Below are 23,580 nucleotides of genomic sequence, written 5' to 3' on the forward strand. Positions count from 1 at the left end.
AAATAAATAAATAAATAAATAAATAAATAAATAAATAAATAAATAAATAAATAAATAAATAAATAAATAAATAAATAAATAAATAAATAAATAAATAAATAAATAAATAAATAAATAAATAAATAAATAAATAAATAAATAAATAAATAAATAAATAAATAAATAAATAAATAAATAAATAAATAAATAAATAAATAAATAAATAAATAAATAAATAAATAAATAAATAAATAAATAAATAAATAAATAAATAAATAAATAAATAAATAAATAAATATATAAATATATATATATATATATATATATATATATATATATATTTATATTTATTTGTTTATTATGTAGTACGCATTATGTAGTGTGCATAAAGAATGAGAAGTTAGAGATGTGTGCATGTTTTTATTAAACATTTTTTTGGCCTATATTGAAAATCACAGCCGAACCTTTTGCGCACCACCAAGTACTTTCGATATTTGACGTCATCATAAGACTGCACTTGTGCACACATAGATTTACTTCGTTGCTACACAGTCGCAGCACTACGTCATACAAAACAGTCTAACGTCACATTCACCCCGTGTATCTCCGTCCTGAACACAGCAATCTCCGTCCTACACTTAAAAAAGAAACAATATATTTTGTGTCATCTCTTGATCGGAACTCAAGAATGGATCCTTTTGGCAACTCTAATCGTCTGGCCATTGGTTCAGCTGAGCGTTCCGGGCAAAAATGTATTGATACAAAGAACGACCAGACTTACTTCGTCGATGATCTCAACGTTTCCTGCAACAGCAATGACTGCTCTAGTTATTTTGATGTTCCAGAGTGTGTCACAGATGTTTACTTGCAAGCATTGGACGGCGGCGATGAAAGTTTTGCCGCTTTGAGGCAAATTAGCGATGTTTACTCACAACAAGACAAAAAGCAGTACGACATGAATTGCAATCATAACACTGAACCCCTACCCAACCAAGGCTGTGGCTGTACGGGCAGTTACAACGGCGGCGCTGGTGCTGGTACTGCAACTTGCTCTAGCTGTGATAATGAAAGACCGTATGAAGTCGGCTTTTGTGACAAAAAAAGAGATGATGCTTGTTGTGGTTTTCCAAATGATGCTTATCGCCCAGAAGTCGTAAACATCAAACCAACATGTACACCAGAATGGAACCCTGGATGCAAATGTCCAGCTGGTACAGTAAGTGCCGGATGTGGCTGCCAGTGTTCTCAAACTTATCAACAAGATCTTTGCAACAAAAAACCTGAATGCACTCCAGACTACAAATACGTTGTTGAGATGCCACCACCCAAACCATATTGTGCTAGTAATGATCCATCCTGCTGCGCTAGCGCTAAAGGTTGTCCACATAGTCATAGCCAAACACCATCTGGCAAACCACCAAATTTCTACTCTGATGACTCTTGTGGTTGCCAGAAACACGACTTATGTAATCATAACAACAGTGTGGTCGAATGGAACCAAGAGCTGGACTGGGCACAACTAAGAAAGTCTGCTTACAGCGCTTCATCTGACTGCTGCACATGCCGCTCACCTAGTCCAATGAGGCGAGTGGCCAACTTCAGTTTTATAGATGAACTCCCTGAGGCTACAATGGAATACCAAGCTGGTAAAGGTAAAAAAGTCGTTAAAGCGATGAATGATGAATTATATGCTAGAGGCTTTCCCGAGCACCACCTCCATTCGTCCGAAAACAGCTCGCCAATGGAAAAAGACAATCAAGTTGTCAAACGTAACTTCTCTCCCGAACGCTGCAACATTTGTTAAAATGTCTCCTGGATACAGCACTCATTCAGATAACACCTATAAGAACTATCAACATTTCAACATCAAATAGACACAATACCTGGACTTCATCAAATGCGTATACCTAGTTCCTTCTAGGCAGAATGCTGCACATCTTGTAAGTAATCTTAAACTAGCTAGCATGTACACATATCGCCCATATCAACGTTTTGTCTGGAACGTGTCCATCTATTAAATAATGGGCTTCGATGTTATTCAATACTCGACCTATTACTATGCAAACGCATAATTAGTTGGACTATTCACCATCTTTAAAAATGTGGAAACGTAATGACGCTAAGACAATCATTGTTGCCGAAACTAACATCGCTTGCAATCATTGAAACAACTTTTGGTACAAGTTTTCCTTCAAGAATAATCTGCCAAGAAATTTATAATAGCACAATTAGGTACACGGGGTAAATAAACATCTGAACTGATGCATGTCTTCCTTTTTTAATCATAAACTGTCTGTTGTTGTATGCATTTTTAATTAATAGCAATTAAGTATTGACACTGATGGTAGCTAACCTGTTAATGAAAGGTAGTGGACAACGTAAAAAATGGTATTAAGGTAATGGCTTAACAGGTAAAGAATAGTAACGAACAATCTAAATGATGGTATTTTTAAGGAAATGAAAGGTAAACAATGTAAATGATGGTATAATAGGTAAACACTTAACAGGTAAAGAATGGTAACGAACAATCTAAATGATGGTATTTTTAAGGTAATATCTAGCAGGCAATGAAAGGTAGTTAACAATATAAATGATGGTATAATAGGTGAACTCTAACAGATAAAGAATAGTAACAACAATGTAAATGATGGTATTTTTAAGGTAATATCTAACAGGTAATGAAAGGTAGTGGACATTGTAAATAATGGTATATAAGGTAAACTTTTAACAGTTAAAGAATGGTAGTGGACAATGTAAATGTAACAGTTAAAGAATGGTAACTACAATGTAAATGATGGTAAATGAGGTAAACTCTTAACAGGTAAAGAATGGTAGTGGACAATGTAAAGGATGAAATTTAATGTTATATCTAACGTAAACAAAGGTTGACAGAAAATCGTGGTATATGAGGGAAAAAAAGATAGACAAGTAAAAATATTGCATTCTGATTTTAATAGTGCATGCTAATATATAGGCCTAGGTGAAACTCAATATAGAACTAGACTCTGTCGCATGGCTGAAAAGTTGTTTGATACACAACTGAGATTTCAGTATAATTTCTTTAGCTGCTGTTTCCAGGCAAAGGGAAAGTACTGCAATAAACATTAACGCAAAGTTTCTACTGAATGCTAATATTAGTTTGTTAATGATGTAGATTGAGATTCTAGATGTTTTTCTTGCTGTTTTTTTTTTATTATGTAGCCTATTTATATTTATTTTTTTGTAGTAAAACAAGCCCACCCCAGCAGCTGAATTTTGAATTTTGTGTAAGTAAAATAAGCCTAAGTAAGAAGTATTTTTTATCGGGGCTATATTGATATGCTTAGGCCTAAATATAAATAATTCTGAAATAGGCTATAATTAGATAGATTCTTTAACTCTTGTACGAAAAATGTTTATAGATATCTTGTTGTTTTTATTCCGGTGTATCACGCATGCGTTCTACACGTGTCGTTTCAATTTGTGTTTAGCAAAACAGATGACGTATTCTTAACTAGATCTAGAATAAGTTAATCTAGATCTAGAATCTAGATCTAGATAGATTGTATGCTAACTTATTAATATTTCTTATTTATTATATGCTTATAGAGACGAAACGTTTAAAAAATGGCAGCGCAGACGTTTCAACAGGAGTATATGCAAATGCCACCAGTAACTAGGGCATATACAACTGCATGTGTTCTTACTACTTTAGCTGTTGTGAGTGAAAATTTAATAGAGTAGTTTAAGTTTATAGATCTAGATCTACTTTATAGTGTACTATTAATTATGTAATTTACTATTAGGCCTAAACAATATTATTATTAGACTAGAATCTGGCCTAAGCCCATAAATAAATATTTGGTAATCTATCGTTTTGGGTACGTAAAATCGCCCGCGACTAGTAATGTGAAAAACAGGTGACTGCTTAAATTGGTAATCTATCGTTTTGGGTACGTACACTGCTGTTTAAAGTTAATTTGTGACCCATATATATTGATATATTTAACCATTGATTTAGGTTTATTATTCATTTATCTACAATATTTGACACAAATATATCACAATATAGGCCTACTTCTATTAAAGCCTTGACAATGAGGTAAAGTTTTTGTACATTAGAAGCCGCGAGCGATTTTATGTACCCTAAACGATAGATTACCAAATATTTAAATAATTGGTAATCTATTGTAGGTATGTACTAGTATGTCGCGGCTAGTATTGTAATGTACGAAAAAGTTACCTCATTGTCAAGGCTTTAATTTATTAATAGAAGTAGATCTATATATTGTAGATTTTCTTACTAATTCTAAAATTTACCCAATTTTCAATTTAAACATGACCACTGAATGATAGACATCCATATTTAATCCAATTAGGCACTAATTTGGAAGTTTTTAGTTTGTTTTAAACAAAATTACTTAATTTAATATTTATTGTCACTCACAAAAATGCACAACACACCTCTCCATGACAACTCTTCTTACCTTTGAAGCTAAAGAAAACCACTAATCTGGTGGGGTTTTAAAAAAGTAAAAAATTTGGTTGTCATTCAAAAGTCGTGTCTTATTTTAAAAAGTGCTTGCGATATTTGATTTATTTTTGCATAGACTGATAAACCTAATAGTTCTACAACCTCCAAATCATTTTTGTACCCTCCAGGCTGATATTTTAAAAGTTCTATTAATTTTAATAAGACCGACTTCAAAATTTAGCCTTCATTCCCCAAAGCAAATTTTATAATGATAGATTACCAATAATTAGTAGCCTAAGGAATTGGCTAATAATAACCACAGTAGGCCCCTTGTGTCATATAGGCTTACATAATATAGGCTTAAATATAGATTTTCTCACTAAATCTAAAACTTACACGCAATTTTCAATTTAAACATTACCACTAAATAATAGACATCCATATTTAATCAGTTAGGCACTAATTTTGAAGTTTTTAGTTTGTTTTAAACTAAATCACTTATGCCTAATTTAATATTTATTGTCACTCACTGCCATGCGCGACACACCTCTCCATGACAACACAACTTATGTCTGAAGCCACGACAAACCACGAACCGGTTCGACTTTTTAATTGGCTATGCACCAGAGTTCCTCACTAGTAATGAGCCAAATAGCGGTCATGTGGTTTTTAAAAAATAAAAATAAATTGGTTGTAATATTGACGCAGGTCTTATAAAAACAAAAGCTCACAATATTTGATTTCTTTTTCATAGACTGATAAAACTAATAATGCCTTACGTTCTTGCTCAGTTTTGTACCTACACCATTGATATTTTAAAAGTTCTATTAATCTTAATGAAAACAACTTTTGAATTTAACCTCCATTCTCCAAACCAATTTTTAAAATGCTTTTCTGACATATCTAACCATGCCACCTATGGTTTGTTTTTACAACGCAAAAATCCCACCATTTTGCTCATGGTAAACATTTTAATCAGTAATTCTAAGAAGGTCACTGGAACTCAGACGAAAAATTGTCGGAAGTCATGAATCCGGTCTGTACGCCATATTGTTGTTAGCAGCCGGTCACAGAGTTAGCGTGTAATACTACTATATAGTATATGCCTATTTACTATTTAATATTATTATTAATAGGCTATTAGGTAATCTATCATTTTAGGTGCTTAAAATCTGCTGAGGCTAATAATGTGCTAAAAAGTTGCCTTATCATTAAGGCTTTAATAGAAGTAGGCCTATATTGAGTATATTGTGATATAGGCATAGGCCCTTTTTGTGTCAAATATTATGGATAACTAAATTATAAACCAAAATCATTGGCTAAGTAATACTAAATATATCAGTACGTATAGGCAAGAAATTAACTTTAAACAGCAGCGTTTGCGAGCAGGATTTGCTATATAAAAAGCTACCATCTGTAAGTTAGAGTGGTTTCTCCTGAATCTCTAAATATAATATTAAAAAAGTACCCAAAAAAACTTAAACAAGATGGCTGCTAGAGTAAATGAGCTTGGTTGCATCTGATGAAAACATCACTAGTCTTTATTTTTTTCTAAAAAGTTTTAATACACATGTTTAAAAACAGGTACATGAATGAAGCTTTGAATCATTTTTGTAATTTTCAAAACATAAATCCTCCTAAAAATGTGAAATAATTACTAAAATTTAATGAGTCACCTTTTTTCACATTACTAGTCTCGGACGATTTTACGTACCTAAAACTATAGATTACCGGCTATTAGGCCTAATTATATTATTATAGACTCCCACTCGCAGTAACATTTGTCTGGAATGATATCAGGTATTTAAAGCAAGATCTCAAGATATTTAGAATTACAAGAAAAAATCACAACAGAAAAGATTTATTCTGCATCTTAAAAGAATTGTTGTTTAGCTAAATCTAAATAATTTTATTGGCTGGTCCAAATAGCCGTTGAGGCCTTAAGGACCCGGGTCCCAAAGGCGTACGTGGCTATTGGGACCGGGGTCCGAATAGATGCAGCCATAGACTAGGGGCCTACTAAATTTAGTAATTTATAGTAAAATATTTTATTGGCTAGGCATATCCCTATAGTAGTAATACTCACTAAACTGGAGGTGTGGCCAGTTGCTAAAAACAATATTGCGTCCGGATGCATGACTTTCAAAGATTTTTCGTCTTAGTCCCAGTGACCATCTTAGAATTACTTTTTAAAATGTTTACCACATTAGCAAGCCATGTGTGTATTTTAGTTAACTACCAGTAACCTAAAACCCCATTTTTAAAAGAATTCTATTATAAGACACTGGTATGAAAGATCCCCCAAAAATTATATTATTAGGCCCAATTTTACTTTATTTCACTAAATTTGCTTACATTCTTCCGTGGGGGAGGGGGTATTTAAAGTAGGCCTAAAGCCTGCCCAAAACTCCCATGTAATTAAAATAGATTAGGTAGAGACAAGACTGTTTGTATTTTGTCAGAGAAATCTTGTCTAATCAAATCTAAATAATCACTAAACTGTGATTAAGGGGAGTATTCTCATTTAGCTTAAAATTTATCTTCTAGTTCCGTTGACTGGACACTGATTTGTTGAGGATGGGTAAAGAACTAAAGATAGATATAGAAATCTCCATCTATCACTATCTGTTGTTTTCCTTTAGACTAGAACTTAGCAAAAGATTTTCACTTGAAACACTTTGAATAATTGTAGCATTGTAATTCTGTTATACAGAACCAGTAGTGTCTTTATAAATTTAATCTTAAGTCTATCCATTGTGAAATTGTAGGATTATTCTCCTGAATTAAATATCTTAACCAAAAGCCAGCTTGCATAACAGTTTCAACTTTTCATACTGCCATAAAATGAATTAAGGAATTTTTTGTAAATGAAATCATTTAGTTGCTTCAGAGCCTTTTCTGATGTTTAGTTAGACTGAAGAAATAATTGTATCTATATTGATTTAACCTAAATTAAAGGTGATTGTAATGGATTATTAGCAGTGGGAAATTACATAAGACCCATTAAAATGCTTTTATCTGATCATGCTATTCATTAGGACTTTTTACAAGACTGCTTTGGATTTTGTCTAATTAGTATTTTTTCTTTTAACAGCAGCTTGATTTAATCAACCCCTTTCAGATATATTTCAACCCTGATTTAATATTTAGGCACTTACAGGTATTGCTTTGTCTATATTTCTCTAGCCATTCCATTTTGTATACTATTTTTAGGCTTATTATTGCTTTCCAGTATAAATTGTAGCTAGTTGTACTACTGAATATTCTAGTATGACACTATATTGTAATGTTAGCTTAAAGTATCAGTTCTTAAAATAACTTATAACATAATATTGTTTCTTTCAGTTATGGAGACTGGTGACAAGTTTTTTATATTTTGGGCCAATTGGCTTCAATTTCCTGTTCAACATGATATTTGCATATCGCTACTGCCGTATGTTGGAAGAAGGATCCTTTCGTGGGAGAACAGCTGATTTTTTTTTCATGTTTTTGTTTGGTGGTTTTTTTATGATTGTATCCTTTTACAAATGTATGTCTGCTTTGAGAAAGAAGTTCCACAGCAATTGTAGTTTATTCCTTAAAGGGCTGTATGTGGCAGTATTTAGTCCTTATAGCGCAAGTGTATGTGATATTGCTTGTCTTCTTTAAAATATTTTCTACAGTTGAGTCAATACTTGAGTTAAACTTATAAAGAGAATAAATTGATTGGACTAACAAAAGGGTGAATTATTTTGTTAAAGGTTCACTGTTTCATTCAGGTTACATACATCTTGCCAGTTTAGTCAAAATGCTGCCAGTCACCCATTTGCACTTAAGTTAGATTATCTATCATGTGAAACGTTTGGTTTTTTTATTTTAAAAAATGGAGCTGTGACTGTTTATGATCAGCAGTGGGTCTAATTGCAATCTCTAATGTAGGTTGTCGCTTGACCTAAAAGTAAGCAAAATGTGAATTGCTGTATTTGATATTGTTCTAAACTTACTGAAAATATATTCTAAACTATAGAAAATTATAACTTGCTTTCTACTAAACTAATGTCACAAAAAAACTCCTAAAAAACTAACCCACTGTTTCACTGAAAATTAGTCTTATCATCGTAGCCATTTAAAAACAAATGCGTTTTTTCACAAATCATTTCCTAGGCTACCGATCAAATCGGATAAATAAAATTGGTATCAAATTAAAGGTAAATAAATGTTTTTAATTTTTTAAGTCATCATGAACAATCATGAAGTTTAAAATCTTAGGCGACACCCTACTCTAAGGGACAGATATTTGCTAAATAAATGAATACAGTAATCACTGGATGAATTGTTAAATAATTTTTCTGTTCTTCTTCTTCTTCTTCGTTCTTAATTATTAGTGTTGAAGGGGATCGAGATTTATCTGCTAGTGGGTTTGAACTCAAGACTTTGTTCGAATTTATCAACCATGAGCTTTTTGCCGACTCGACCACGCCTCCAACACAATTAAGCGTTACGTGTCAACTGGTTATGCGCCATTGAGGCCATTGACTCCGATTTCAGCCTGCTTTTCTTTTTGGATTTGCTTCCATAGCCTTTGTCCAACCAAGAACAAACTACAAGGCAGCAGTTGTTTAATTTTGGAGTTGTCTCTCCTAGAAGAGTGGCTGTCCCCAGCTAACGAGCCTCATCTGCCCGAGGGTTCGAACTCGAGACTTTTCGGTTTAGCAACCATGAGCTTTACCGACTCGACCACGCCGACCCCTGAATTTTTCTGTTAAATTATCCATTTTAAACAAATAGTTATATTGCAAATTCTGTAGGAATTCGATATAACTTTTCTCCCATGTTACTCAATAAGTGTGGATAGTATGTACAGATTGAATCTTATTCTCTCCCTTGTGTTGAATTTGTCACTTGAGTTGCTGGGCCCCAACTTAAGCCTAACTCTGACCTGTACGACTCAGGTAGATGAACTATTGGACCTTACAAAAGTACAACTACACACTATAATAATGATTGTATTACTGTCCTATCTATGTACTTCCCAGTTATAACAATTATAGTGGCATTGTTGCAGAACAGATTACTTGTTTCTGGCCTTAACATGGGAATTAGATTATGGCTTTTTTTGTAAACCTTGTTTTTCTAGGAAGTGCATTTACTATTATGTTGGTTTATGTTTGGAGTAGACGTAATCCTTACATTCGGCTGAATTTCTTTGGTCTTATGAACTTTCAAGTAAGTAACTTAAATTTTTTTAAAGTAATTAACTATTATTATATGGACTAGTTGTTTTTCTCTTTAATATATATATTTCACATATATCTGCATGTAATTTTTTTGTGTGAGTAATCTTTATAAATCTAAAAAAAAAATTTTTTTTCTGATTTTTAAAAATTGTAATAGGTTCATGTTATTTGTGTAAAAATGAAGAAGAATGTGTGGACTAAACATTTTTGACCCATTTCAAATGCAGGAATTTCACTCAGATTTTCCAGATTAATTATTGCGATCGCAAAACAAGAATAAGAATATCTCTTTTTCAATTAAATTAGTTGTTAAAGCTTAATTTAAAGATTACTTTATTTAACTACAAAAGGAGAAAATACACGATTAAGTACTAGCAAACGAGTAATAAATCAAGTAATAAATCAATAGCCAGGTTACTGAGCTAAGCCACTTCTCAAGATCTGACCACAGAAAACAAGTGGTGGTTTATTTAGAGTTAAGATTGCAGGTTTTTGAGCTTATAGTTTGAACCTTTGGGGTGTCCCTTTAATTAAAAACTGAATAGGAAAAATAGAAAAATTAAATATCCAATGACATTTTTGCCTTTCTTCCCCATCCTGGCACCGTGCCTTGCATCATTGTTTTGGATAGGCCGTTGACTTGTGTGACCTGCCCATACCATCCCTTTGTTGTGATTATACCAACAAGGTTTCTAAAGACCAAATCACATTTGTGATCCTTTCATTGACCTCTTCATTTGTTAGGTCATCTCTGTATGACATCCTAGGGAGTTTGCATAGACATCTCATTTCCAGAGCCTGGATCTCTCTCTGAATGCATGCATTGAAGGTCCATGTCTCACATCCACACATGAATACTGAGAATGACATGACCAGCGACTGCATGAACTTTTATGTCCATACAAGTCTTTTCGTTATGCCAAATGTTTCTTAACATATTTGCAAGTATTTCTTGCATGGTAAAAGTAGCCTAAAGACTTGAGATCTTGAATTGTAAAAAAAATCGGAAAAACTGCAAATACCCCCTTAACAATAAAAAGTACAATGCTAAACTATCCAAGGTAATTATGGTCCGAGAAGGTGAATGAATGATTGCTTTATTTAAAGCCGAGAAGAAAAACCCTCCATTATTACAATAACAATTAGTTGGACGAAAAAGCCTCCAATATTACAATAACGATTTGTTAGAAGTATGAAATTCTCCATTATTACAATAAAGAAAACAAAATCATCCAAAAAGCTACATTTCTTGGTTATATTTTGTTTATTACAACATTAGTATTTATTCACACATCCATATATTTATATGTATTTATATCAACATATATCTTACATTGTTGCTATTTGTTTTTGTTTTTTAGGCTCCGTTTTTGCCTTGGGTTCTTTTAGGATTCTCTTTGTTGCTTGGGAATTCTATTATCATTGATTTGATGGGTAACTACTTGTTCAATATGTAGAATATTGTTTGTTCAAATTATGATACTATGTATACAAAAATTGTAGTCCTGGTGGTGTATGTAAGTACTCAAACTATTTGAATATGGCACCAACACTACATGAAATCAACTATCATATAGACTAGGTACTCAAACTATTTGAATAAGGCACCAACACTACATGAAATCAACTATCATATAGACTAGGTACTCAAACTATTTGAATAAGGCACCAACACTACATGAAATCAACTATCATATAGACTAGGTACTCAAACAATTTGAATAAGGCACCAACACTACTGCTCTTGTTGTTCTCTCCATTTATCTCAAGTTGTCTGTTTAAGAATGAGACTGGGAGCTGTTGTTTGTTGAGACTGGGAGCTGTTGTTTGTTGAGACTGGGAGCTGTTGTTTGTTGAGACTGGGAGCTGTTGTTTGTTGAGACTGGCAGCTGTTGTTTGTTGAGACTGGGAGCTGTTGTTTGTTGAGACTGGGAGCTGTTGTTTGTTAAAAGTTGAGTGAAATGTTTGGTCAGTTCAACGTCAACTGTTTTATTTTGGTCATTAGTTGTTTTTTACAACTGCAATGGAGGTTTTTATTTGCTTTGCAGGTATTGCAATAGGTCATGTCTACTTCTTTTTAGAAGATGTCTTCCCTCAGCAAAATGGAAATTTTAAAGTGCTCAAAACTCCGGGATTTTTGTAAGTTTGTTGTGTAGTACATAGATCAGAGCTGCGTACTTGTACAGTTTGCTTCCTAATGATAAAATGTGCACAGGCAATATTATTTTCTTATCAAACCCTCCTTGGTTTTGTTTTAGGTTCATTAAATTTTTAAGTTGATAACAATGAAAATAGGGCTTACTATAAAGACTTTATAATTTTGTATACACTTCTAAATGTAAAAGTAACAGTATTTTAGTCAATTTTATTCTTAAAAAACTTATAATTTGATTTTAAGTAACTATTTTATTTTGAATGTCAATTTGATATGCTTAAAAAAGCGTGGAAAGTATTTTCTTAAAAATTGTACAGACTTTGTGTATTATTCTAGAAACTCAATATTCTTGTTGCTGATTTTTTTTTTGAAGTTGCAACCATGCTTTTTGAAATGTAAATACAGTGGTACTTCAATGCTAATTTAATTAGTTGCTCATATGTCAGATTGTTCACATCTACTCCAATGAAATGATAGGAAATGCCATTAATCTACTCAAGCCACCAACAATGCCACCCCAGTTGCTTTTGTTATGTATTTTTTGGAGAACTGGTAATCTCTGAAAAATTAGTTTCCTATTGGCAAAGTCACTTTAGTAGCCCTCAAATACTTTTTGTGTTGACTGATCTGTAACTACTTGAAGTCATGTTTGGTCTTCTGTGATTTATGTGCTATGACACCTAGGGAATGTCCTGTAGTATGGTTTTCCTTAGTGCATTTAGTATTAGAACAGAGTGCAGTATACACCGCAAGGTTTTCATGTTGTTTTAAACACTAAGAAACATATGAGATAGAGTTTGAACTTTGTATCAACAGAAAATTGTTGTTGGACCCCCCACCCAACCAAGAGGACTACAATCCACTGCCTGAAGAAGCTGGTGGGTTTAACAGAGGGCTGGGACCTGGCCCAGAGGACCAACAGTGATCAAAGGCTGTTTCAACTCTGCTGACAGGTTTCTCATCTTGTCCTTCACTCAGCTCTTGATGTATTATTCAGTGTGCTCATCTTCAGATGGCTTGCATTGAAAATCTCATCAGGATTGACTCTGTGAATTGTGTTCCCTATACTTACCTTATGTCAAGTTATGTTTGAATGTATCAAAGAAGTTGGTCAATCACTTGGCAGCTTTCTTAAGTTGTATTTCTTGTAAAAGTTGTGTTCAACCTGGTTTCAATAATGTTGTATCTGGTCATTTCCAAGTGCTCTGAACAAAACATAAACTACTGTTATAATAACAAACATTTGACCCCTGTTTGTAGTCCTGTTTTGCTCCCCTCTAATGTGTTTTGGTCATGCTTTGATGACCATTTCATATCAGATTTTGATGAGCATGCTAGCAAGTATAACATCTCTATACATTAGTCGTCCTTGATAAATCTTTTGAACTGAGCATGTTCAGGGGGGCATGTGCTTCAACTTTTCCACCATGTTTTGTTGGCATTTATTTTGACCAAATGTTAAAAAAATAAAATTTGACTAAACAAACTTACACAATTGGAATTATTTTAAAAAATTTGATCTCCTTTTATTTGATCCTGGTCCCATCTATCTCCACCATGATGTGGCTGGTGCTTGACAACAGTACAAGGAACTCTAATCTGCTGATGCCATTTGTCTGTGATGTTCAAATCCCCAGTCTTGTGGGGGATTATTGATTTCTTGCTATTGTTGACTGCATAGATCTAATTTGTTTTAATCACATTCTAGTTCATTCTTGATCATTTTCAACATAAAACAGTGAATAAAGAAGTATTATAAGGCTATTTTTGTATTCTACACATAAACTAGAAATCATATCTGTAGAAGCTTGCTTTTATTTAAAAAGAGTATGCGTTTTTTTTTCTATTTAATAGCCTTTAATTTTCTACTTGAGCTTCCAAAACAAGTTAGCAAGATTTGGAGTAGGCAATAGAAATAAATACGAATGCATGTATTGTAAGTCCAATATTTGTCAATGTGTGTCAAAACAATGTTGTATTGAGGCGTGTTGATAAGTTTTGACAGATAGATTGTAAATATATAGTTTATAAATTATTTGCCCCTTTTTGTTTCTTTATTTTTATGTGACATAATAGTTTATAAAGTTATTTGAAGTTTTTTAAATTTCTCATTAATATAAATAAAAAACATAACTGCAAAATCTACAGAAAATTGCAGTTTTGTTTAATTAATAATTTATTAAAGTTTTGTTTTGACACAAAAATTCTTAAAATCCGAGTTATTGATTGATTTATAATTTTAATCCTCCTGTCATAGAACAACACATTCAACAAGTCAGTTGTGTTCTTAGCCTTGTGCACACCTACAATTATTTGTGGGTTTGTGTTGTCTAGTAATTCAACTTTGGCCATTTCTAATCAATGAAATGATTCCTTTAAAGTTCTTTTCCAATAAATTAATTTTTGTTGAAAGGGGAAGAATGTTATAATGTTAAATTTTTGTAATTAAAAATTTATTTCCGAGATTACTCCATTTATTGTATATCAAAAGGGGAGATAACATTTATAGGATTTAAAAGTGACCACTTGATCAGACAGGTAATTAAGGGCAGAACATGTTAACTCTTTAAGCCCGTAATTATTTTCACGTTTTACCGGAATTATTTTTTTTCCCTCATTTTTTTCAGCACCCCTGCGGCTAAATGACCCATATCTTTTTACCCGTTAATTTAAACCCCACACATTATTGATAAAAATTAATCGTAATTGAATACCCTACACACTGATATAAACTTTAAGGAATTATTTATTTATTGAAGAAAGATAATTAATTAGATTTAAAGAAGAAAAAATAAAGAGTTGATTTTTTCTTGCAAAAATTACGCGTCTGTCGGGAAAATTAATAATAAGAATAACTTTTCATGAGTTCTTATTCATAGAAAACGAAAGTACGTCCATTTATCTACAAAAATCATGGATCGGATTAGTCTTAGTATAAATACTTTAATTTTCGTTAATTTTATAATGCGGCGACGTAAACGTTTAGACGCGGCCGCTGAACGGCATTCCGCAGTGTTAAAAAATGCCGTTTTTCGAGTTGTTTTACAAAAAAAATTCTATAAAATACAAAATCGATCTAACGAGAAAACTACAAGAAGTAAATACAACGAAAAATGGCCGCTCTAGCGTTATCATGACCTAGATTTACGATTAAAAACTTGGATTCTGAAAAACAACGAATTAAATAGAGAAAATTTTATCGGACGCTGGGAGCGTCGTTACGGTATGGCAGGCCGGCGGACCGACCGCTGGGAGCGTCGTTACGGTCTTAAAGAGGTATGGGGCTGATTTTTGTCATTACAAGTTACTGATAGGTAATCATGTAAGAAAAATGACATTATAAGTTTTCACTGTTGTGCACCTCATATACATCATATCAAGGATGCATTGTAATCGTGCAAAAATCTAAATAGAGAATTTGACAAAGGTTAATGTTATTAAAACCTTCCAGAGCTGGAAAATCTTTGTTCTGAGATCCTGTGCGTGTATGTAAACAAATTAACTTGATTAATGTTTCAGTTAAGTTGATCAAATTTCATTTAAGTATAGTATTCTATCAAATTTGTAGTTTCTATCTACTTTAGAGAGATTTCTGTTAACCTGAAGTGAGGCATACACTATTTACGGTCTCTTAAAAGCTGATAACTTAAAGTACTATAAAGTTAGGTAGACAAAATTTGACAAACAAAAATAAGATTGTATGCCACTAATTATCAGCTTTAGAATGATTCCTGGTAATCAGAAATGGTACTTCACTCTGTTTCTGTGGGAACACAATAGCTTGAGAATTGTTTCAGTTACAAAATTTCATACCGGTACATAAGTAAAAGATCTTGTACTTTAATCACTTTCAATTTTTGTGACTTTTGATATTTGGAAGGGGTATTTTACTATATTTGGGTTTCTAAAAATAGTAAACTACTAAATAACTTGAGAACTATTTCAGTTAGCTGTATGAAATTTTATACATAGGTATGTTTTTATTTGCTGTTTTCTGTCCAAATTTTGTGTGATTTCCTGGGACCAGAATTACTACTTAAACACAATTTACTATTTCTCAGAAAAGGTAATCAGTTTTCTTTTGAAAGTACTAATTTTCTGCTCTATTATACTCACACACTGCTTATGTTCACTAGGCGCAATTCTTTTTCAAGAACTATTTGTTTAAAAACTTTCAGTATAAAAAAAAATTAATTAAAAATACTTATAGCCCTGCATAAGTGCTATTCCCTCTACTGTTATACAAGTATAAGTTTAGAAGAGATCACACCTGCTTAATTTGTCTAAAATGTGGAAAATAAAACAAGCTCTGAAGTTTAAAATTATTTAAAATAAAAAGAAAATAGTAAAAACATTGGTTGTTAAGAAATCTGTATCAAACCCATTGCTTTTATTTTACATCTAAAAAAAAAAAAGAAAGAATTATGTTTTATTATTGGTGTATTCTAGAATTAAATGAGTTGTTTACCAGGCTCTACCACAAAATAACAGTTGCTACTCCATTCACTCTTGCTGTAGATCTATTTATGGTTGAGGGATGGACTAGGCATATATCTACCTTTGGGTAGATATAAAAACTTGGAAAGGTTTTTTTTAAGACTGGTTGAAAATTGAGAAAACCTTTCATGTCTATTGCTAAAAGTGCTAGTGTATGGGTAAACAATATAGAAAAGAGTTTTTGTCAATCTTTAATTCCTTTCACCTCAATAGCTGACAATAAAAGCAGGACACACACTAGATGTAAATCATCATGTAGAACTTGTCATACAAATAAATACAATTAAAAGCTTAGACTACATTTAAGTAAATTAAAATGTGGTAAAAAAGCACATAGAGCAGTTTATAGCAATGCTGCATTCATGAAGTTGGATTGCTCCCATTTGAAATAATGACAGTCATTGGTTCAGTTACAATGTAGTTCACAATAGTGCTATGTCATAGTATCCTACTAAAACTTGAGATTATTTCTAAAGTTACAATAGCCCAAAACTTTTAATGCAAACAAATGGTTCAACTTGTATTTTAATATATTGCATCCTTAAAATTTTTTTTATTGAGGCTATTAGTATATCACATACTTAGTTGTTTATCGAGGATTAAGTTTGCTGGGTTTTATGCAAATGGCATTTATGTTAATTTTGTACTCGCTATATTTTAAAAAGTAAGATCCTACTTTAGCTGACCAAACCTTACCAAAGGAAATTTGTGGGCATGAATTTTCTTGATTGCTTTAGCTAGATCTAGCCTCACATACAGGTTTGGTCTGCAGATCCAGCACTGTTAGGTACATGAGTAATGGAAGTTGACACAATCATGAATATATCAGCTCCTTTGGTTAACTCTCTGAAATGGTATTCTACTACTAGGCTGTTTGTTTATTATTTGAAGTTAAAAGAAAATGACAGCCTATACACCAGTTCAAACACTGCCATAAAATTAAAAAAGTTTTAAGGCCCATAAATTCCAACATAACAGCCACACCACCACTACTCTAATATGTAACAAAAATACCAAACTTGAAGCAAAGGTAGATGTTGGCAACTAATTTCATCTGATTACTCTATTGAAAAAAATGTCAAAATGATATTTTTCTACTGTGGATTGTTTACAAATCAGAGCATAGAATACAATATATAAAAAGAGAGAGATAGGGGTGTAATATATAGGTATTTAAGATTATATATATATGTGTATATATGTAAAGTATATATACAAATACATATATAAATAACATACCTCAAAAACTAAAATGTGTATATGTATAGTATTTCTATTTGCAAGCAACCAATACATTTAATTACAAGTTGGAATAAATAATTTGACATAGAGTATTGTTTTGATATAATATACAAGAATTTCCAGATGATTTTAATAATAAACAATGGACCAAGTTTAATAAATAAATAGGGAATGGACAGTGTGTTAATTTTGTACTGATGCTATATCTGTTATTGTAAAAACAGCTAATCATTTTTTTTAAAACCAGATTAAATGGCAACAAATATTTGTATCTAAAGATGGACTGGCTTTGGTTCTAATAATTCTATCTATTCTTAACAAAACTGAAGTCACACACTGCAGCATCTGGTTACTGTCTGATTTAGAGATTATAAATGTAGACCTCTTTTATCCAATAAGAAAGGTACAAATGGGTAGAAGTTTAAATTGTCATATATGCCACTCATTTAATAATTATGTTTGAATACAGGAATTGTTCAAAAAATTTGAGATATTTATCTTTTTGTACATTTTAAAAATTGATTTTTAAACCTTAAATTGTACAGCCTAAAGAACCAGAGATTATATTTACACAAAACAAATGTACACAACACTGTGCAAATATAAGGTCAATTGATATCATATCAGTGAAAGACAACAAGACCAAAATGACAAAAACCTGATTCATACACACAGGGAGTATCATAAAGAGAAAATCTAGAACTGAATTACTTTCTAGCAGCCCCCTAGTGGTGGAACAAAATAGTTTGACTAGTTTTAAAATGGACACGTAAATATAAATAAATTGATCAAATATTCATATTTTATAACTCATCAATAATAATACAAAACAAATAATATTTTTTATTCAAATAGGAAATTAAAAATGTAAACGATTCTGGGCAGTGTTAGTTCAAATGATATGGCTTTGTTTTTATTACTGGTTGAATGCTCCTCCCAATTAAAGGCGTTGTCAAATAAATGAGTTCAAACACTAAGCAAAAAAAAAACAAAGCATTGTAGCAAAGCAAGCCCTCCCCGAAATACACCAACTGGCTAGTGGGGCTTCTGAAATGGTGTACATGGCAAGATGATTGATAATTAATGAAAAACCAATTGAGGGCTGCAAATGTGGAAATCAACAATAATATTAAGTGCCCCGTTTTTATTTTGAATGGTAATATCTTTCTAGTTAGTAATGTGTAAATATGACTAGGTATGAAAGGCGAGCTTGGTGATCATACACTGTACACAGTCAAATCAAGGTGGGCAGACTGACTTGGACATCTACTCAGTGTGTGTGCAATCAATCATACAGCTCACTCTTACTATATGGTCATGACTTGTGTCAGGAATTTAGTTTACAGCCAGCAGCCAAAACTCTGCTTGTCAATACATCTTGGTATTCCATTTGCAAACCAGTTGCAGACCAAGTGTGATCTAAACATGTCACCCTATAGGTAGCCTAGACTAGAACCAGAGATCACATGACTTCAAGTATGACAACTAGCAGGTACAGCTTCAAACTGGCCAGGGAAAAATCAGACAAATATCAACACCTCCAGTTGTCTGATGAGACAGAAAAACCTTAGTCCCTGCTCATACATGAGTTATCTTTCCTTGCTACTGGAGATGAAATGATGTGTCAGTTACCAGAAAAAAGGCAAGCCAAAATGTCAGGATGGGAAAAATGCATTTACAATATAGCTTCAAGGCCTTTGTTTGGGCTAGTTATCAAGATAAAGGGTATAGGATTTGTATTTAATGTAAATATACATTTGATACAAAGTGGATGGCTCAAATTTGAAAGCACATATATTAAATATCATTAGATGATTGGCTTAGATAATTGAAGAATCTACTTTTGAACAAGTCTAAACTATAAATATCAAAAGAAAATGATTTTGTAACATAACAAGAGCACCAGTAGTAATAAACTTGAGTGTTTTTCTCTAGAACTGTCGTTCTCTGTACTAGTACTAGTTACATTCTGTATGACGGAGTTGGGTCCACAGTTGAGCCAATGGGTTGAGATTTGCTTTGGGTAACCCACTTTTACGTGCATTTTAGGATCATAGAACTCATAAAACATCAGGCCTTGGAAGAAGTAGGTTACACCTGAAAAAATACAATTACAAGGAGGTACAACAACAATTTATGTTGTTTAAATCAAGACTTGTTTTCATCCAACAAACTGTATCTAATCTAGATATCAACTCTAATCCCTCCTCACAAAATCATTTGATAAATCTTGAAAAACAAGACCAGTTGCATACATACTACATGAAGGGCATTCTTTGTCCAGCCATAATAGAACTACATCAATGGAACTCACCATGATAATCATTAAAGGCTGCATCCAGTGGCACTGGAACATTCTTCCAAGTGCGCATGTCCCTAGGATAATCATACTCTACAAATGTGTTGTTTTCGTTCATCTTCCAATACATGTCCCCACTGACTAAGTAAGTGCGTTTGTTGTAGCCCCAAATGAAGGCTGCATCTATCCGTGGTACATCAGCTGGGATACTGAAATCTGTCAGAGGTCTTCCTTCTGCTGGGAACCCAGCACTTAAATGGTTGGCGTTATACACCCAATACCGATCACCTACATACAAAAACAGATACAAAACAATGATAGTATTAAAAATAGATACAAAAGAATGATAGTTTTAAAAACAGGTACAAAAGAATGATAGTATTAAAAACAGATACAATAGAATGATAGTTTTAAAAACAGGTACAAAAGAATGATAGTATTAAAAACAGATACAAAACAATGATAGTATTAAAAATAGATACAAAAGAATGATAGTTTTAAAAACAGGTACAAAAGAATGATAGTATTAAAAACAGATACAATAGAATGATAGTTTTAAAAACAGGTACAAAAGAATGATAGTATTAAAAACAGATACAAAACAATGATAGTATTAAAAATAGATACAAAAGAATGATAGTTTTAAAAACAGGTACAAAAGAATGATAGTATTAAAAACAGATACAATAGAATGATAGTTTTAAAAACAGGTACAAAAGAATGATAGTTTTAAAAACAGGTACAAAAGAATGATAGTTTTAAAAAAATACCAGAGAAAAAGACGAGTTTGCCATCCGGCCTTTCAAATACTGCATCAATTTTCTCCACTGAGTGAGGTAAGTTGTACCAAAACTGATGGATTCCAATGGGCCTTGGGATCATTCTCCTTGAGTCTAGCCGCCAGAACCACTGAGGGGTGAAAGACCATCAGGTCATAAAGTACAATGCTGAAGTATTAGATGAGGGCTCAATAAACTATTTAAAAAAAGGTTCTTTGTCCACATGTTACCTTTCCAATAAAAATAAAGATTTCATTTCTGAAGATTGTGATAGCATCCAAATGGCTCTTGCAAGGGTCAGGAGGTTGAGAATCTTTAGGTATGACAGTTGGATCAATTGCACTTTTTGTGACCGTAGGAATTCTCTCCCCATTGCTGTTGATTAGGTCTACTCCTGGCAGATTGTTATCTTTTTCACCAGTGCCTGGAAATACGTTGATACATATGCAAGTTGGGAATACACACATTGATTCATGCAAGTTGGGAATACACACATTGATACATATGCAAGTTGGAATACACACATTGATTCATGCAAGTGGGGAATACACACATTGATGGTCTCGGTTGCAAACTGTCTAACTCAAAAAAATTTGATTTTCTTTTTTTTACATAAATCAAAAGCCAATATGATTCCCCATAATGTCTGAAAATAATAGAGAAATCTGTAGAATGATTATTGAGATATAATCATTTGAACAAACCGCCTATTATTTCTAGCGCTAAAAATCTCGGCGCAAAACGAATATCGCTATATTTGTCAGTACACTTTTGATCGGGAACGCAGTCGCACGCCGTAATCACACAATTTTACAGCACAGCAGTCACAGTACTTATAGGTAAGGATATTTGATGAATTAAGTTCAACTATTCAACATTTTATCATTTTAAAGAATAATAAACAAATAGTATTTGTTTAATATAGCCAATTTCCAAATTTACAATAACCAAACTGATTTGTTTACATTTTTTTTAGGCTAACACAATGCTTTGAAACTAGATCTTCATTCTACTCATCTAGAATCTAAATATCAATTTTAGATTTATTTTATTTCCACAAGAATATGCAATAAATTTAATAATTGTTGATTCACTACTAGCTTTAGATTGAGGGTTTAGATACGTGTTAAATGTTTATATGGTAGGTTACAAAATGTTTGGTGTACATGTTCAACGACATGGTTAGTTGTCTTTAGTAGATGCTTTTATGATTAATTTTTCAACAGACAAGCCTATCTCAACACACCAGCCTCTCTCAACATACCAGCCTCTCTCAACATACCAGCCTCTCTCAACATACCAGCCTCTCTCAACAGAACAGCCTCTCTCAACAGACCAGCCTCTCTCAACATATCAGCCTCTCTCAACAGACCAGCCTCTCTCAACAGACCAGCCTCTCTCAACAAACCAGACTTACCACATAACAGACCAGCCTCTCTCAACAGACCAGCCTCTCTCAAAAGACCAGCCACTCTTAACAGATCAGCCTCTCTTAACAGTTCAGCCTCTCTTAACATACCAGCCTCTCTCAACAGATTAGCCTCTCTCAAAAGACTAGCCTCTCTCAACATATCAGTCTCTCTCAACAGACCAGCCTCTCTCAACAGACCAGCCTCTCTCAACAGACCAGCCTCTCTCAACATACCAGCCTCTCTCAACATACCAGCCTCTCTCAACACACCAGTCTTACCACATAACAAACCAGCCTCTCTCAACAGACCAGCCGCTCTCAAAAGACCAGCCTCTCTTAACAGATCAGCCTCTCTCAACAGATCAGCCTTTCTTAACATACCAGCCTCTCTCAACAGATTAGCCTCTCTCAAAAGACTAGCCTCTCTTAACATATCAGTCTCTCCCAACAGACCAGCCTCTCTCAACATACCAGCCTCTCTCAACATACCAGCCTCTCATGACATACCAGCCTCTTTCAACAAACCAGTCTTACCACATAACAGACCAGCCTCTCTCAACAGACCAGCCTCTCTCAAAAGACCAGCCTCTCTTAACAGATCAGCCTATCTCGACAGACCAGCCTCTCTTAACAGACCAGCCTCTTTTAACAGACCAGCCTCTCTTAACAGATCAGCCTCTCTTAACAGACCAGCCTCTCTCAACATACCAGCCTCACTCGCCAGACCAGCCTCTCTCAACAGACCAGCCTCTCTCAACTTACCAGCTTCTCTCAACAGACCAGCCTCTCTTAACAGATCAGCCTCTCTTAAAAGACCAGCCTCTCTCAACAGATTAGCCTCTCTCAAAAGACTAGTCTCTCTCAACAGACCAGCCTCTCAACATATCAGTCTCTCTCAACAGACCAGCCTCTCTCAACAGACCAGCCTCTCTCAACAGACCAGTCTTACCATACAAGACACCAGCATCTGTCAACTTAATAATCGTAAAGGCACCAGTATCTATCAACAGACCAGCCTTTCAAAACAGACCAGTCGTAACATTAAGGCACCAGTAACTCACAAGAGACCAGTCTCTCTCAGCAGAACAGTCGTAATATACAAAAGACCAATCTCTCTCAACTGACCAATCTTACCCTCCAAGATACCAGTCTCTCTCAACAGACCATTCTTACCATACAAGAGACCAGCCTCTCTCAAAAGATTAGTCTTATCCTACAATAGACAAGCCTCTCTCAACACACCAGTCCAACCATACAAGACACCATCCTTTCTCAGCAGATCAGTCGTAACATACAATAGACCAGCCTCACATAACAGACATTAAACACCAACCTCTCTCAAAAGACCAGCCTTACCCTACAAGAGACCAGCCGCTCTCAAAAGACCAGTCAGACCTATCAAGAATTCAAAGCGACAGATATTCGTGCACTGCAGTACAAGCCTGATGCTACTGTCTATTTCAAAGTGAATTAGCAAGTTTGTACAAGAGCAGAAAAAAAAGATAAATGCTGTCATATTTGAGCACCTAAAAGTCATAAACACACCTTT

The 23,580-nt window shown here is 33.4% G+C and overlaps 2 protein-coding genes across 8 annotated transcripts in view; one reads left to right on the plus strand and one right to left on the minus strand.

Annotated features, from left to right (window-relative positions):
* LOC131953994 (derlin-2) overlaps positions 1-14,266 on the plus strand; it is a 47,261-nt gene extending 32,995 nt beyond the window's left edge. The window contains exons 3-10 of the mRNA XM_059317450.1: positions 3,206-3,245; positions 3,568-3,678; positions 7,527-7,592; positions 7,778-7,945; positions 9,515-9,637; positions 11,010-11,082; positions 11,697-11,787; positions 12,620-14,266. Coding sequence (XP_059173433.1) covers positions 3,586-3,678; positions 7,527-7,592; positions 7,778-7,945; positions 9,515-9,637; positions 11,010-11,082; positions 11,697-11,787; positions 12,620-12,728 — 723 coding nt within the window. The 5' untranslated portion in view covers positions 3,206-3,245; positions 3,568-3,585 and the 3' untranslated portion in view covers positions 12,729-14,266. The remainder of the gene's footprint in view (positions 1-3,205; positions 3,246-3,567; positions 3,679-7,526; positions 7,593-7,777; positions 7,946-9,514; positions 9,638-11,009; positions 11,083-11,696; positions 11,788-12,619) is intronic.
* Positions 14,267-16,473: 2,207 nt separating this feature from the next.
* Positions 16,474-23,580, minus strand: part of LOC131953996 (matrix metalloproteinase-2) — a 71,733-nt gene continuing 64,626 nt past the window's right edge. For all 7 annotated transcript variants that reach the window (XM_059317457.1, XM_059317451.1, XM_059317456.1 and 4 more), the window contains 4 exons: positions 20,851-21,044; positions 20,612-20,750; positions 19,857-20,129; positions 16,474-19,639 (listed from right to left, as the gene is read on the minus strand). In XM_059317457.1, the coding sequence (XP_059173440.1) occupies positions 19,410-19,639; positions 19,857-20,129; positions 20,612-20,750; positions 20,851-21,044 (836 nt within the window). In that variant the 3' untranslated portion in view covers positions 16,474-19,409. The remainder of the gene's footprint in view (positions 19,640-19,856; positions 20,130-20,611; positions 20,751-20,850; positions 21,045-23,580) is intronic.

Source organism: Physella acuta, unplaced genomic scaffold, assembly GCF_028476545.2.
Source record: "Physella acuta isolate Inbredline_101_S28 unplaced genomic scaffold, ASM2847654v3 ptg000969l, whole genome shotgun sequence".
Taxonomy (NCBI): Eukaryota; Metazoa; Mollusca; class Gastropoda; family Physidae; genus Physella; species Physella acuta.